The sequence below is a fragment of the Moschus berezovskii genome, chromosome 23 (genome assembly GCF_049115385.1).
Source record: "Moschus berezovskii isolate FMDL1 chromosome 23, NW_MosBer_1.0, whole genome shotgun sequence".
In the NCBI taxonomy this organism is placed as follows: domain Eukaryota; kingdom Metazoa; phylum Chordata; class Mammalia; order Artiodactyla; family Moschidae; genus Moschus; species Moschus berezovskii.
The window spans coordinates 60,569,389-60,584,321 of NC_142482.1; the positions used below are offsets into that span (position 1 = coordinate 60,569,389).

General features: G+C 49.3%; 1 protein-coding gene across 1 annotated transcript in view; it reads right to left on the reverse strand.

Annotated features, from left to right (window-relative positions):
• The window catches only part of CDYL (chromodomain Y like), a 98,050-nt gene that overhangs the window by 30,929 nt on the left and 52,188 nt on the right, over positions 1-14,933 (reverse strand). The window contains exon 2 of the mRNA XM_055405927.2: positions 4,610-5,276. Coding sequence (XP_055261902.1) covers positions 4,610-5,276 — 667 coding nt within the window. The remainder of the gene's footprint in view (positions 1-4,609; positions 5,277-14,933) is intronic.

Consider the following 14,933-nt stretch of genomic DNA (forward strand, 5'->3'; position numbering starts at 1 on the left):
AAATCCTTACTAAAAAGAAATTACAAACACCTGAAGACAATTTTAAATCGAGACCGAATAGGAACTAAATCTAACTATAAGAACCTAAAATAAAGTAGTGGACAGTTAGATGAATTGGCAGACAGTTATTTCCCATCCTGCTCCACAGAGCCACAGAGTCACAGGAAAACAGCACAGGATGGCACTGGAACCCCCTGGAGGGCACCCTGGCCCCCCAGAGTCCAGTTCGGGAGGTGGGATGGGGCCTGGGCAGGTGCTGCTGCTGCTCTGGGGCCCACGGGCATGGGAGGAGACGCCACGGAGAGTGGAAAGCAGGAGAGGAGCCCCACGGTCACAAGGACCCTGAGGTGGGCTCACTGCTCAACGCTGCCCGGAGACCCAGTGATCCCTGAGTGTCCCTAGAAACCCCCGCAGGGGGACGAGGAGGGGCGCCCCCCAGGAGCGGAGGACAGAGCGCAGAGGTCGGGGTGGGGGCTCCTCCCACAGGACCTGGGCTCGTCCAGGCGGGGCCCGTCAGATAGGAGATGCCAACCAACATCTGCTGCTTTCAAAGGGAAGTCCTTTGTGTTGCGCCCTTGGGCGCAGGTTTAATTGACTGTCTGCTACTGTGTGGCTTCAAGCGTCCTCTTGACCTGAGGGCGCTACCTGCGGGGGCCCCACCGGGACCCTCTGCGCCCCAGTCTCCTGGCTTCTTCACCTCCCTGGATTGAGGTTCCACTTTCAGCACTTTCCACACTTATGCAGTAAGCGGCCCCAGGCTGCCTCTGACAAAGGCGCTCTGGGCTTCCCTGACAGGTACAGGGGCCGGGACCCATCACCTGTGTCACGTTCTTCCCGGAGGACTTTACACGCACCTCTTTGGAAGAAGCACGCTTCCTCCCGGGTCCCTGCTTCGATTGAGAACGCTCACGAGATGGAAAACATGGGTCTGCTCCGCTGAGGCGTCTCCTCAGTCACCTTCCTCCTGAATCTGCTGTCAGTAGCTGAGTCTGCGAACCCGTGAACTGTGGCCCACCAGGGTCCTCTGTTCATGGGATTCTCCAGGGAAGAATACTGGAGTGGGTTGCCATGCCTTCCTTTAGGGGATATTCCCGACCCAGGGACTAAACTCCCATCTCCTGCACTGGCAGGTGGGTTCTTTACCAATGAGTCTGGACTCAAAATCCCGCTGCCAGCCCTACACCATAACACTGATAAGGTTTAGACATCATTAGAAAAAAAGTTTGCTGTTAACATTTTCTCAAAGTCATACTTGTGGAATGGTGATCAACAACATATTTGAATTCACAAAACAAAATAATGATAATATAGTTTTTAAAAGCAATTGCTTTTGTAGGATTAATTCACCAGGCAATTAAAAGAGCATAAAAACAGAATCATTAACTTATTAATAAAAAATACTGGAAAGACAGCTGCACTGCCTAAATCTAAAACTTTTTCTATTTCTGAATAAAGCAACAGAGTCATCTTTTAAACCTGCTTCATACTTAAAATCATCAAAAACTAAACACACATATGGTTAGTCTGTAAGAGTCACTGTGTGTATGTTAAAATTCCCCAGAAACATTTACTTTTTTGGGTAACAGACATTTAAATATCTGTTGTGCTTGGTAGCAAAAATATCCCCCCACACGATTAATGTTTTGAATAGGAGATGGTTCGTTTCCCAATGACTCCAAAGTAGCGTTTCAATTAGTTTTAGAAAAATGAATCAGGGTTCTGGTGCCACTCCAAAATTAACCCTGTGTTAAGAATGTGAGAACGTGGACCAACTCCTCAGAAGGGCCTCAGCCCAGCTTGTTGTGAAAGAGACACGCCAAGGGCGAGCATGGGCTTTTCTGGAAGGTTCTGTGCTCTGTCCCATGCACCTGTTTCTGCAACAGCACCCGCTCCCACTGAGCATGACCCAGGGACAGGGCCACAAAGGATGTGCTCCAGCTCTCCTGCAGCGAGCACCATCCCCCCTGATGCTCGCCACACACAGGCTCGGCTCTGGCCAAGGGGTGCGGGGCGCTGAGCCCCAAGAGAGAAGGTCCCTCCCGGAGCCCAAGTCCAGCGCCTCCTACGCAGCAGGGTGACGGGAGGCAAGGCGCCCCCGACCCCGACAAGCAGCCCTGACACCCCTGCAAGCTGGGCCCGCTGCGGCCCTGCAGACACTCCCAGGGGGCTGCTGGCCTTCCCACCATCTGCGTGGGGGGAGGGTCTCAACCTGTGGCGGACTTGGGGGGCAGGAGAGAAGGGCGTTCCCAGGGGCCCTGGGGAGTATGTCACTCTCACCCCAACCCACCCACCCCCACAGAACAAGATGAAAGGCGTGTGGGATTTCACGCTCACATGCCCCTTGTGGTTTTAACCACAGCCACCCTTACAGATACTGAAAAAAATTTCTGAAATGGTCAGAGTACTGAAAAAAGAAGTTACCGACTTTTAATTCAAAGAGAAGCCACGGCACACCTCATGCACAGAACTGAAGGCTTCTGCTAAGGGCAGCCAACCCTGCAGAGCTGTGCCAAGAGCAGCATGTGGAGAGAGAAGGGTCAAGACAGCTTTCAGTTTGTGGACGATCAGCCACAGAATCTGAGTCCACCCACAGGGACCGTGGCTTCCTAGACCAGGTAGAGTGAACGAGTATGAGTGTGTGTGCACACCTTCAGTTCAAAGGCTATGCATGCTCTGTCACAATGACTCAAGCTCTTAAGAGTGTGTATTTTGTGTGTGTAACCCAGAGCAGCGGCGGGGGGGTCGGGGGTGTGTGTGTGTGTGTCTGTGTACCTTCTTCAGCCTGCAGGCTACATGGGCTCTGTCACGGTGACTCAAGTCTGTCCCCACAGCTGGAAAGCAGACACAGATCATCAGCATGAACAAACAAGGCTGCGTTCCAATAAAACTTTATGAAACAGAAATCAGAGTTTCTTATATTTCACGGCTCGTGAAGTATTATTCCTCTTGATTTTCTCAAACATCGGAAGATGTGAAAACCATTCTCAGTTGACAGGCCGCGTCACACAGGCCGCACAGGGTCTGGCCCGCAGGCCCAGGCCGTCTGCAGCAGCAGGGCTGGGCGCAGAGCAGGGCCCAGAGTCTGCCCCGCAGGAGGATGTGTCTGTGTCTGTCTGGCGGAGGCAGCCAGCAGTGGTGAGGAGAACAGGAGACACTGAGGCACGGCGCGGATTCCTGCTCTGCCTGAGACCCACAAGCTCTCCGGACTTGACTTCCCTGCGAAGTGGGGCCCACCACCAGGTCTCATCTACCCCCGAACCGCTACAGCCCTTCCTGACACCAAGCTCAAGGCCCGTGTCTGAGGTCAGCTCTACAAACGCGCTCACACGAGCTCCGGGGGAGGCCGGGGGCAGGTAGGGGCAGAGCACCCAGGCGAAGTACCCAACGGACAAACACCGGCAACGGACTGCTACCACGCAAAGGGGACCCCAACCTCAGCCCGTCCCCCTCCCTGGAATCCAGGGCCCGAGACCAAGCCGGCGGGACCCACCACGGCAAGACGGCCAAGCGCTGTCTCAGAGGAGCAGAGCTCCCCATGCCATCACTGCGTCCCGGTCCACATTAGTCCCCTGAGCGTGGGCCGAGGAACACACAACACAGTCCAGAGGCGGACCCAGTCCTGCCCACAGACGGGGTGGGGAGCAGGAGGTCCCGGACCAGAGGGGACCGGCGTCCACGAGGCGAGGGAGGGCCGGGGCAGCTCCTGGCAGAGAAGAGTGGGTGCCCAGGAGGCAGCACGCAGGCTACGGAGGCCCAGCAGACTCGGAGGCACCTGCTGACCAAGGCGATGGTGGAGCAACCCTTCTGGTGACTGGGGATGCCTGTCCCATTCAAGAATGGATGGGAAGTGTATGGGGGCTGTCAAAGGGCAGGAAGCAAGGCTTACATCAGAGAAGACGCAGCAGAATCCTAGCGGTGGCGGCTCACCAGGCCTGGGGAAAGCGCTGGGAAGGAAGCCGTCTATGTTGATGCCCAGGTGTGCGACCCAGGGGTTGGGCAGCCCACAGGATGACCACCTGAGCTGCACAGTCCAGGGGCAAGGATGGCATAAAAACACAACAGAAACAGCACCCACGCTGAACGGACCCCTACTCTGAAATAAAGATCCCAATAGCTGTTTCAGAGAGAGCCCCTGAAGTCCCAAAGTCTCTACCTATGGTCGATACCCTCACGGAAAGACATTTCTGGTTATTTAGATGAGTTAGGACAGTAAGAACTGTGACTTCTAATCAATACTGCTCACACTTTGAAATTTCAGATGGATTCCTAACACTAGACCCAGTGTGTTAAGATGCATAAAAGCAGAAACTAAAGAAATACTAGCCATGAACTACCTCTCGGGGTGTTGTTTAAATCAAGTCAACGCGGTAGGCCAGCCCACGGGCAGCTGACGGGACAGAGCCCGTGCTGACTTCAGAGGCCAACGCCCTAGACGTCGGGTAAACAGAGGAGGGGCCGGTGAGCTCTCTTCAGGGTTCCCAAAACACATCTGCTCTGTTGGGAGCAGGGCCTGCAGAAGCCCCCGGGCTCAGGCTGGCCAGCCTGCCTTCCGGGGCAGAACCGTGGAGGTGAGGGGGCCCCCCCACGCCCCTCCGAGAGCATCACTCACCTTTGCCGTTCAAGGCCAGCCCTGTGGCCATGGCCGCCGTCACGGGGCCAGATGCCTGCGGCACCAGTGGGTGCATCCGGGGCCGGCTCCCCATCCGCGCCCGCTCTGCCCCTGGGCCCAGCAGGGCCCCAACCGGCTTCTCGGCCGCTGCCTCTGGGGCCGCCGTGTCCTCCGGCCCCTGCTCCACGGGGTCCGGCTTCTCGGGGCTCTCGTCCTGAAAGCCATCCACTGCGGTCCTGCTCTTGATGGGGCTCTTGGGCACGAGGATCTTGATGCCCGACCGGGCCAGGTCCATGTTCTTGCGGGTGGCCAGGCCCGGCGCAGGGCTCTTCCGGAACTTCTGGCTGGCCGCAAACAGCGGGCTGCTCTTGGCCTCGTGCTCCTTGCCCACCACTAGGGCTCTGGGGGCGGTCTTGGAGAAGCTGCTGTTGGTGGATCTGGAGATCTGCTTCCGGGCATTGTTTGGGGAGGTCCGGTTGGCTCTGGTGAAGCCGCCCTCCTTCTGCTTCTCGCTGTGGCGCCGGTTGAAGTCGTGGATGTACTCCTCGCAGTTCACCAGGTGCTGCTCCGGCTCCCAGGTGTCATCCTCGCTGTCGTAGCCTTTCCACCGAACCAAGTATTCCGTCTTCCCTTTCTTGTTTTTCCTTTTGTCAACGATCCTTTCAACCTGTTTAGAGAAGAAAAGAGAGAAGTACGAACACGTTATCTGAAAAATAAACTGTGAGGGTAACTAATAATGGAATATCAGTTCAGTGGCTCAGTCGTGTCCGACTCTTTGCGACCCCATGGACTGCAGCACGCCAGGCCTCCCCGTCCATCACCAACTCCCGGAGTTCACTCAAACTCATGTCCATTGGGTCAGTGATAGCATCCAACCATCTCATCCTCTGCCATCCCTTTCTCCTCCTGCCTTCAATCCTTCCCAGCATCAGGGTCTTTTCAAATGAGTCAGATCTTCCCATAAGGTGGCCAAAGTATTGGCGTTTCAGCTTCACCATTAGTCCTTCCAATGAACACCCAGAACTGATCTCCTTTAGGATGGACTGGTTGGATCTCCTTGCAGTCCAAGGGACTGTCAAGAGTCTTCTCCAACACCGCACTTTAAAAGCATCAATTCTTCAGCGCTCAGCTTTCTTTATAGTCCAACTCTCACAACCATACATGACTACTGGAAAAACCATAGCCCTGACTAGACCTTTGTTGGCAAAGTAATGTCTCTGCTTTTTAATATGCTGTCTAGGTTGGTCATAACTTTTCTTCCAAGGAGAAACGGAACGTCAAAATGATAAAAACTGTTAACAGGTGATGTAAACGGTCTCCCGTCTGGAGCCAACCCATCTAGAAACAGAACAGTAAGAGAACACTCAAGGTTTTAATGGTTTTCCTGAGATTAAGTCGAAGTGCTAAAATCTTCAGTTCAGTTCAGTCACTCGGTCGTGTCCGCCTCTTTGCAACCCCATGAATCACAGCACACCAGGCCTCCCTGTCCACCACCAACTCCCGGAGTTCACTCAAACTCATGTCCATCAAGTCGGTGAGGCCATCCAGCCATCTCATTCTCTGTCGTCCCCTTCTCATCCTGACCCCAATCCCTCCCAGCATGAGTCTTTTCCAGTGAGTCAACTCTTCGCATGAGGTGGCCAAAGTACTGGAGTTTCAGCTTCAGCATCAGTCCTTCCAATGAACACCCAGGACTGATCTCCTTTAGAATGGACAGGTTGGATCTCCTTGGAGTCCAAGGGACTCTTAAGAGTCTGCTAAAACCTTAGGCCCAGAATATATGAACGTGCCTTACGTGGGTCATTTTTCTGGTGTGATTCAAAGGGGGCTCTCCTTTTACTTTTTAGAACGAACCCTGACCGCCTGAGCCAGTTTTCCTAGTCACAAGTGAACAGTGCCGGGCACTGCCAGCTCTCTGCCTGGCCATCGTGGTACCAACAGCAGGCACCCCAGAAACAGCAGAGCTGTGATCTGTGTCAGGTGGTCCGCACCAGCCCACTGAGGAAACAGGGTCTGTACTCCAAGTATTACTCAGAAGCACTCGGTTAAAATCAAAAAGGTCAACAGAGGACCTAACGCTTTCTTGGTAATCAGGTTATTCACCTTTCAAACTGGGTTTTAACTAGTTTTACACCAACATCTTTAAAGGAAGATGCTGTTAATCTTTGAATTTCACAATCAACACATCCCACAATTCATGAACCCTTGCCATGAAACATATTGCTTATAACCATTACTGTGACAAATTCCACCACCTTAATTAATGTCCTACATGTTAGTAGGGGACTGCCTATGATTCATGTGAACAAAATATATTTAACATAAATGTCTCTCAAGTTATTGGGGAAATACTTAGAATCTGCTGTATCTCTCCAGTCAACACAGAAACCACCAGCCCACCTCCCCAGTAGCTGCAGGGCACTTCATCCCCTGTAGGCAGAGGCCTCAGCCACACAGTCGACAACTCTTTAATTAAGGACACAGGTCTGAGCCACCATCAAGGTCTTCAACAAAGTCACGGGTCAAGCCAGATGAGAACGGTGTAACTGCTTCTCCAGCATTCCCAAACAGCAAAAGCTAACTGTAGCCAGGAACACCTCCCCCAGCCTCTCCCCTATAGTCAAGATACCCCCAAACCCTCCAGAGCATCTACCTGGACACAGAGAATCAAACCCCGAAAACTACAGAACTTCTGGCCACCTGACACAAAGAGCCGACTCACTCGAAGACACCCTGATGCTGGGAAAGGCGGAAGGCAGGAGGAGAAGGGGAAGACAGAGAATGAGATGGTTGGATGGCATCACCAACTGGATGGACATGAGTTTGAGCAAGCTCTGGGAAGTGGTGGTGGACAGGGGAGCCTGGCGTGCTCCAGTCTGGAGGTCGCAAACACTTGGACACGACTGAAAAGCTGAATAACTACAGAAAAGCCTGAAGTTAAATACACATTACTGTTTCTGCACAACAAGGATGAAGGATGAAGAAAGGCCCTGTTTCAGCAGAAGGTAGACTTCAGGCCCACCAGATGAGCCCCCATCACACCAGCCTCAGGCCCGCTTGGTGGGCTGTGGGCATGGACCGCAGCGCGTGGAGCTTTCAAAGTGGCTTTTCTCGCACTCCTTTGCTGGTGAAGAGTTATGTTTAAGGGCGTAAATATTTCCATCCAAAACATCTATTTCTGGAAAATTCCACGTGAATCAATTTCATGGCAGAAATAACTTAAAAGTTTTAAATACACGGGACTAAAGAGATTACCTTGTAAAAGAGAACTATGTTTAGTGTTTTCTTTCTGTATCCATTTCTACCCCAGAAGCACGAGGGAGCTAAAGCAGGGGAGCCCGTTTCCCTCCCGCCCGTCGCCCTCAAGCGGCTGCGGGGTCTCGTCAGGAAGATCGGGCCTCCCCCGCCCCCGTGTCGCGCGTGCTCCCTCCAGGACGGTCAAGGTCCACGGGATCCCCCAGCCGGTCCCCCGGGGCCTGAGCAGCGCTGTGAGGGCGCAGCGCTCGGACCGGGACCGGGGAGGCGACAGCCGCAGCCAGGAGACCGGGCCTGAAGGGGCCGCGCGGGCCTCCAACCTCGGCGCTCCGCCACTGCAGCAAGGAGACAACACGACTCCGCTCACGGACGCTAAGGCCGGGGCTTATCATCGTCACGCGTTCCCTAAGACGTGACGCTTTCGGGCTCCTTCAACTATTTAAAACCCGGAAGACCCCGGGCGCGACGCAGCAGCCAACAGGAAGGCGCGGGGGCCCCGAGCGCGCATGTGCAGCTCCAACTCTCGCGGGGATGCTGTGCTCAGGGCGCAATCTCGCACGGCTCCACCAAATCTCGCGCGGGCGTGGTGCGTGAGGACTGCGTGTGCAGCTGACACCGGTACAGAGACGAGCCGCGGCGGGCGCGAGACACGGGGTGGGTCAGTCCCACCACCGCCGCTTCGGGCCCCTCACGCCAACTGCACACCAAACCGGGACAGGTACCCCCTTCAAGGACAAACGTCCTCCCCACTCTGACAGCTTGAAAGTAAAGCATTCCTTCGCTGGCTGAAATCATCTCCCACAGGAAGGCACACCACCTGGACTCAACGAGATTTTACTAGAAGCTCGATATTGGAGCACTTATGGGTGAGGAACACCTGATCACAAGACAGCGCATAAAGAAATCTTTCTTTGGGTTTTCAGACCCTTCCTCTTGAAATCCACCTCATAACTGGTTCTGATAGAAGTGTTAATATATACCAAGTACCCACTTCTAGGTACAGAATTTCAATGCATAAATTTTTTATGAAACAAATTCTTCATAAAAGCAAAGAACTGCAGACAATAGGAGTTCTTTTTGTTAGGGTTTCCTTCTAAAACTCAATCTACAAAATCATGTGAAAGAAGTAAAACCAAACCTTCCTTAACACAGCAAAGTCCTCTGACAGTTCACAAAGCAGTAGAATTAATCAAAAAGGGTCATTCCAAAACCCAGCCCAGTTCCACCGACCTCAGAGCACACAGTAATCGGCCCAGGAATGAGTTGGGATGGGCTGAGGGTTGCACAAGACAGAAAGAAAACAAAGGTTTTCCGACCGCCTGCAGCATGTGGAATCCTAGTTCCCAGACCGGGGAGGGAACCTACAACCCCACACCCCCTGCATTGGAAGTGCAGAAGTCTTAACCACTGCACTGCCAGGGAAGTCTCTCTATGAAGCTTCCATAGCAAAAGTAACACATCATCGTTGTGACTTGGAGGTAGGCAAAGGTGTTTTAAGTAACAAAAAGCAATAACCGTGTTAGAAAATTGGTAAGCCAGATTTCATCAGAAAACGATGTTGAGAAAATGTATAAACAAGTCACAGATTGAGAGAGAATATCCAGAAAAAAATATGTCCAAATACTGGTCAGTAAGACTAAAGAATTCCTTGAGTTCAATAATGAAAAGACCAAAACGTAATTTAAAAGTGGGCAAAAGATTTAAGCATACACTCCCAAAAGAAGATACCTGAATGGCCAGTAAAACACATTAAGAAGGGATGAACCCTCATGGTTCATGAGGAAATGCAGATAGACAATGCCATACCACTACATACCCATTAAAATGGCTAAAAAGAAAAAAACACCAAAAAGGTACAACTGGAAGATTCATACACACAGTGTCGGCACACCCATTTTGGTAAAAGGTCTGTCAGCATTTTATAAAACCAAACAAATACCCACCCTATGATGCAGCAATTTGAATCATTACTTACCCAAAAGGAATGAAAACATACATCTACAAAAAGACTTGTACAAAACTATTTATAGAAACTGTTCATAATGGACCCAAACTAGAAATAGTCCACGTTTGCAAGTCACTAGACAAACGAGTATGTACAATAAGCTCAGCAAAAATAAATCAACTAGTGATACACACAGACGGGTGAGTCTCAAAACCTTACAGTAAATGAGAAAAACCTTCCTTAAAAGACTGCTCACTGTATGATTCTATTTAAATGAAAATTCTTGAACAAGCCAACCCCCGCCATCCCACCCCCACCCCTATTACTGAACAAGACAAAGGTTCTCAGGGGATCAGCTAGCCTCCTGCCTGGGATGATACCTTCTAGCTCAGTGAGACTTTGGGCTGCACGGGTATATGCCTTTGTTGAGGTCAGCTGTATAGTATTTAGGACAATAGTATACTCTGACTACAGTTTACTATACTATGACCATCACTATTAATGGCAGAAAGTGAAAAGGAACTCAAGAGCGTCCTGAGGGTGAAGGAGAGGGAATGAGCCAGCTTAAAACTAAACATTAAAAAAACTAAGACTACGGCATCCAGCCCCACTGCTCCATGCACACAGAGGGGGGAAAGGTGGAAGTAGTGATGTATTTCCTCTTCTTGGGCTCCAAAATCACTAAGGATAGTGACTGCAGCCGTGAGATCAGAAGACGTTTGCTTCTTGGCAGGAAAGCTATGACAAACCTAGACAGCGTGTTGAAAAGCAAAGACACTGCCGACAGATAGTATAGTCAAGGCACCAAAGAACTGATACCTCTGAACTACGGTGCTGGAGAAGACTCCTGAGAGTCCCTTGGACAGAAAGGAGATCAAACCAGTCAATCTTAAGGGAAATCAACCCTGAATACTCCTTGGAAAGACTGATGTTGAAGTTGAAACTCCAGTATTTTCATCATCTGATGTGGCTGACTCACTGGAAAAGTCCCTGACGCTGGGCAAGATTTGAGGGCAGATGAAGAAAAGGGCGTCAGAGGATGAGATGGGTAGATAGTATCACCAGTGCACTGAACATGAACTTGGGCAAGCTACGGGAGATGGTGAGGGACAGAGAGGCCTGGCATGCTGCAGTCCACGGGGTCGCAAAGAGCGACCAAAGACTGGGCAACTGAACAACAACAGTACTACTTAAGTGTTTATAATATTTAAGACTGTTAGAAAAATTTACATCAATAGAAAAAAGCCATAAACAAATATGGAATTCAAGTAATCAAGTGCGTGCTAAATGAAGTTTATTAGTGGGGAGTGTTCTGATGTGGACACTTAAGATGTGCTGATGGATAGATGGCAGGATGACAAGCAGAATGCTCAGAGAATAGTCTGCAGTGGGCCTATGAATGCTCACTGTAAAATCTTTTCAACTCAGATGTTTAAAATTTCTGTAATTAAAACATCTTGAGTAAAAAAAAGTCAATATTCATTCTTGATTTTAAAAATGCAGAAATAACAATAACTTAGGAAAAATGAGCAAGTTCAGTACCCATAGAATTAAATTTTTAAAAAAAGGTCAAAAAATGTTTTTAAATTAGGTGTTTTTATGTAATAGTATTAAATAAAACTGAAAAAATTTAATCTCCATTTACAATATAACCAAAAAGCAAAATACCACAAATACATTTAATAAAACATCTAAAATATCTATGCTGAAAATGACAAACATGACTGAGAGAAATCAAATACCTATAAACTGAAAGATACACCGTTTATAAATCAGCAGTTGGTATTTGTCAATGTCTCCTAAATTGATACACAGATACAACAGAATTCCAATCAAAAATCCCAAAGCTCTTTTATATAAATTGACAACGCTGAAAATTTTGTATGTCAAACTTAAGAATCTAAAAAAGCGAAAACATCCTTGAAACAGAAGCACAAAGTTGGAGAGCTTATATCACCTAAATTTAAGAGTTACCATAGGGGTTAAAATTAAGACAACAAGAATGTATTCCAATGAGGATCAAGACGACTGGAACTTGCATACATGCTGGTGGTTTCATGCTAATACACAGAAAACCCACTTAAACAGAGCTAGGCGACCAGCAGGGGGCGCCCTCACCCCTGCATCCATAGCAGAGCCGAGAGGAGAAGACGCCCCTTCTTCCCGCCAGGAATTGGCCAATGAGAAGCCGACGCTCTGTTTGCCAGGCCCGCCCCCTCCCTTGTCCCTTCTATAAAAGCTGCTCCTTCCCTTGCGGTCCAGACTAGCAAGTGGCTGCCACAGATGAGACCCTGAACTGTAATTCTCTGCTGATCCTGGATAAATCCATCTTTGCTAGAGAAACATCTGGCTATTTGCTTCAGGTCAACATTGGTTGAGTGTCCCTACCGCAGCAATTCCGCTCCTACACATCTACCTGAGAGAAACGGAAACGTGTCCATGGACAGACCTGAGGAGAATGGACACAGCGGCTTCATCCTAACAGAAACAGCTGACGCAAGTGTCCATCAACAGGAAACAGCACGAACCAAACGCGGTATGTCCACACTCTGAACTGCTGCCCACAGCGAAACAGCACCAACACCGACTTGTGCGACCCAAGCGGCCTGAATGCCGCCAAGCCCAGTGAGATGGGACAGACAGGACAGGACGGGGCGCCACTCGCGCGAGGGCCCAAGGAAAGCAAAGCAGCGCGCCGTGAGGAACCAGTGCAGCGCTGCCAGCTGAGGGATGAACTCCAAGAAACAACACAGCAGACGACCCAAGACAGTGGCGGGGGCAGACAGAGAGCAGGTGGGGGAATCCAGGTGCCTGGAGAAGGCACACGCCCCACCCCTCAGAGCCAGGCCAGGGCCCCGCTCACTCTGCCACCACACGTCACCCACAGACACAGCGTCACTCCTGATTCCTTCCGTCGTGACTGACTGAATCCTGCTGCTACATATATTCATTAACTTATTCTTGAAGCAGGCTGGTAGAATGTATGGATAGAAATTTTTGATGGTCATGTTTTTACAAAGTGTTAAACACTAGCGCACAATTGCACTCATCTCACACGCTGGTAAAGTCATGCTCAAAATTCTCCAAGCCAGGCTTCAGCAATACATGAACCATGAACTTCCAGATGTTCAAGCTGGTTTTAGAAAAGTCAGAGGAACCAGTGATCAAATTGCCAACATCCACTGGATCATGGAAAAAGCAAGAGAGTTCCAGAAAAACATCTATTTCTGCTTTATTGACTATGCCAAAGCCTTTGACTGTGTGGATCACAATAAACTGTGGAAAATTCTGAAAGAGATGGGAATACCAGACCACCTAACCTGCCTCTTGAGAAACCTATATGCAGGTCAGGAAGCAACACTTAGAACTGGACATGGAAAAACAGACTGGTTCCAAATAGGAAAAGGAGTACATCAAGGCTGTATATTGTCACCCTGCTTATTTAACTTATATGCAGAGTACATCATGAGAAATGCTGGGCTGGAAGAAGCACAGGCTGGAATCAAGATTGCGGGGAGAAATATCAATCACCTCAGATATGCAGATGACACCACCCTTATGGCAGAAAGCGAAGAGGAACTAAAAAGTCTCTTGATGAAAGTGAAAGAGGAGAGTGAAAAAGTTGGCTTAAAGCTGAACATTCAGAAAACTAAGATCATGGCATCCGGTCCCATCACTTCATGGCAAACAGATGGGGAAACGGTGGAAACAGTGTCAGACTTTATTTTGGGGGCTCCAAAATCACTGCAGATGGTGACTGCAGCCATGAAATTAAAAGATGCTTACTCCTTGGAAGGAAAGTTATGACCAACCTAGATAGCATATTAAGAAGCAGAGACATTACTTTGCCAACAAAGGTCCGTCTAGTCAAGGCTATGGTTTTTCCAGTGGTCATGTATGGATGTGAGGGTTGGACTATAAAGAAAGCTGAGTGCAGAAGAATTGATGCTTTTGAACTGTGGTGTTGGAGAAGACTCTTGCGAGTCCCTTGGGTTGCAAGGAGATCCAACCAATCCATCCTAAAGAAAATGAATCCTGAATGTTCATTGGAGCGACTGATTTGAAGCTGAAACTCCAATACTTTGGCCACCTCATGCGAAGAGTTGACTCACTGGAAAAGACCCTGGTGCTGGGAGTGATTGGGGGCAGGAGGAGAAGGGAACAACAGAGAATGAGATAGCTGGATGGCATCAGTGACTTGATGGACTTGAGTTTGGCTGAACTCCAGGAGTTGGTGATGGGCAGGGAGGCCTGGCGTGCTGCGATTCATGGGGTCGCAAAGAGTCGGACATGATTGAGTGACTGAACTGAATTGAAATGCCAAGTTAACTTTCTAACAAAAACAAACATGTTATGATTTAGGTTATCAGCAAATGTGGATTTCCATCTGCCCCATGAAAAATGTACAGACCGTCCCATCCTTACTCCCACCTTCCCTCCCAGCGAGAAGACCAGATACTGGAGGTGAAACTGTAGACACTGTTACCATCTGCCTTCTCAGTCAGTGGTCAGGAACTCTGTATGCACACGCGGTACATGGACCCTGTTTGCTAAAAGTTGTAACACTCACCCCAGCCATCCACTTTTGTTTCCCTGTGACTTACACACAAGTGAAATGGATTCAATTTTTTTTAAAGAGCAAGCCAGTTAGAAATTTCACCAGTTAAGTCACATTTCTGGCATTTTGTTCTGAATAAGAGTAGGATGGTATCTGGTACCAATGAAACCACTTGCTTCTTGCATCTTGACAAACAAACCACAAACTGAATCCAATCTATATATGTGTGTTGTATAAACAAGAGTGAATCAGAACTATTCCCGCACAGCTGCTACAACCAAAAAACTATAAAAACATATCTCATAACATCTGTATTAGTCTTTGAGGTATTCAGATACCTCAAAATAGAAAAAAAGCATTTGTTATTTTTCACTGACAACACAGACCAAAGATGCAAATTAGAGAGCCTGAAGAAATATAATAAAGAAATTCCTGTTCTGAATCAGAATGCTTTACTGTCTGGTTTTATTAAATGGATGGAGACAAAGATGAAATTGTTCAGGAAGTGAGAACAGATAAACTAGGATTTCTGACTTTAATGTTCCTTTTCCTAACAAAATAGCAAA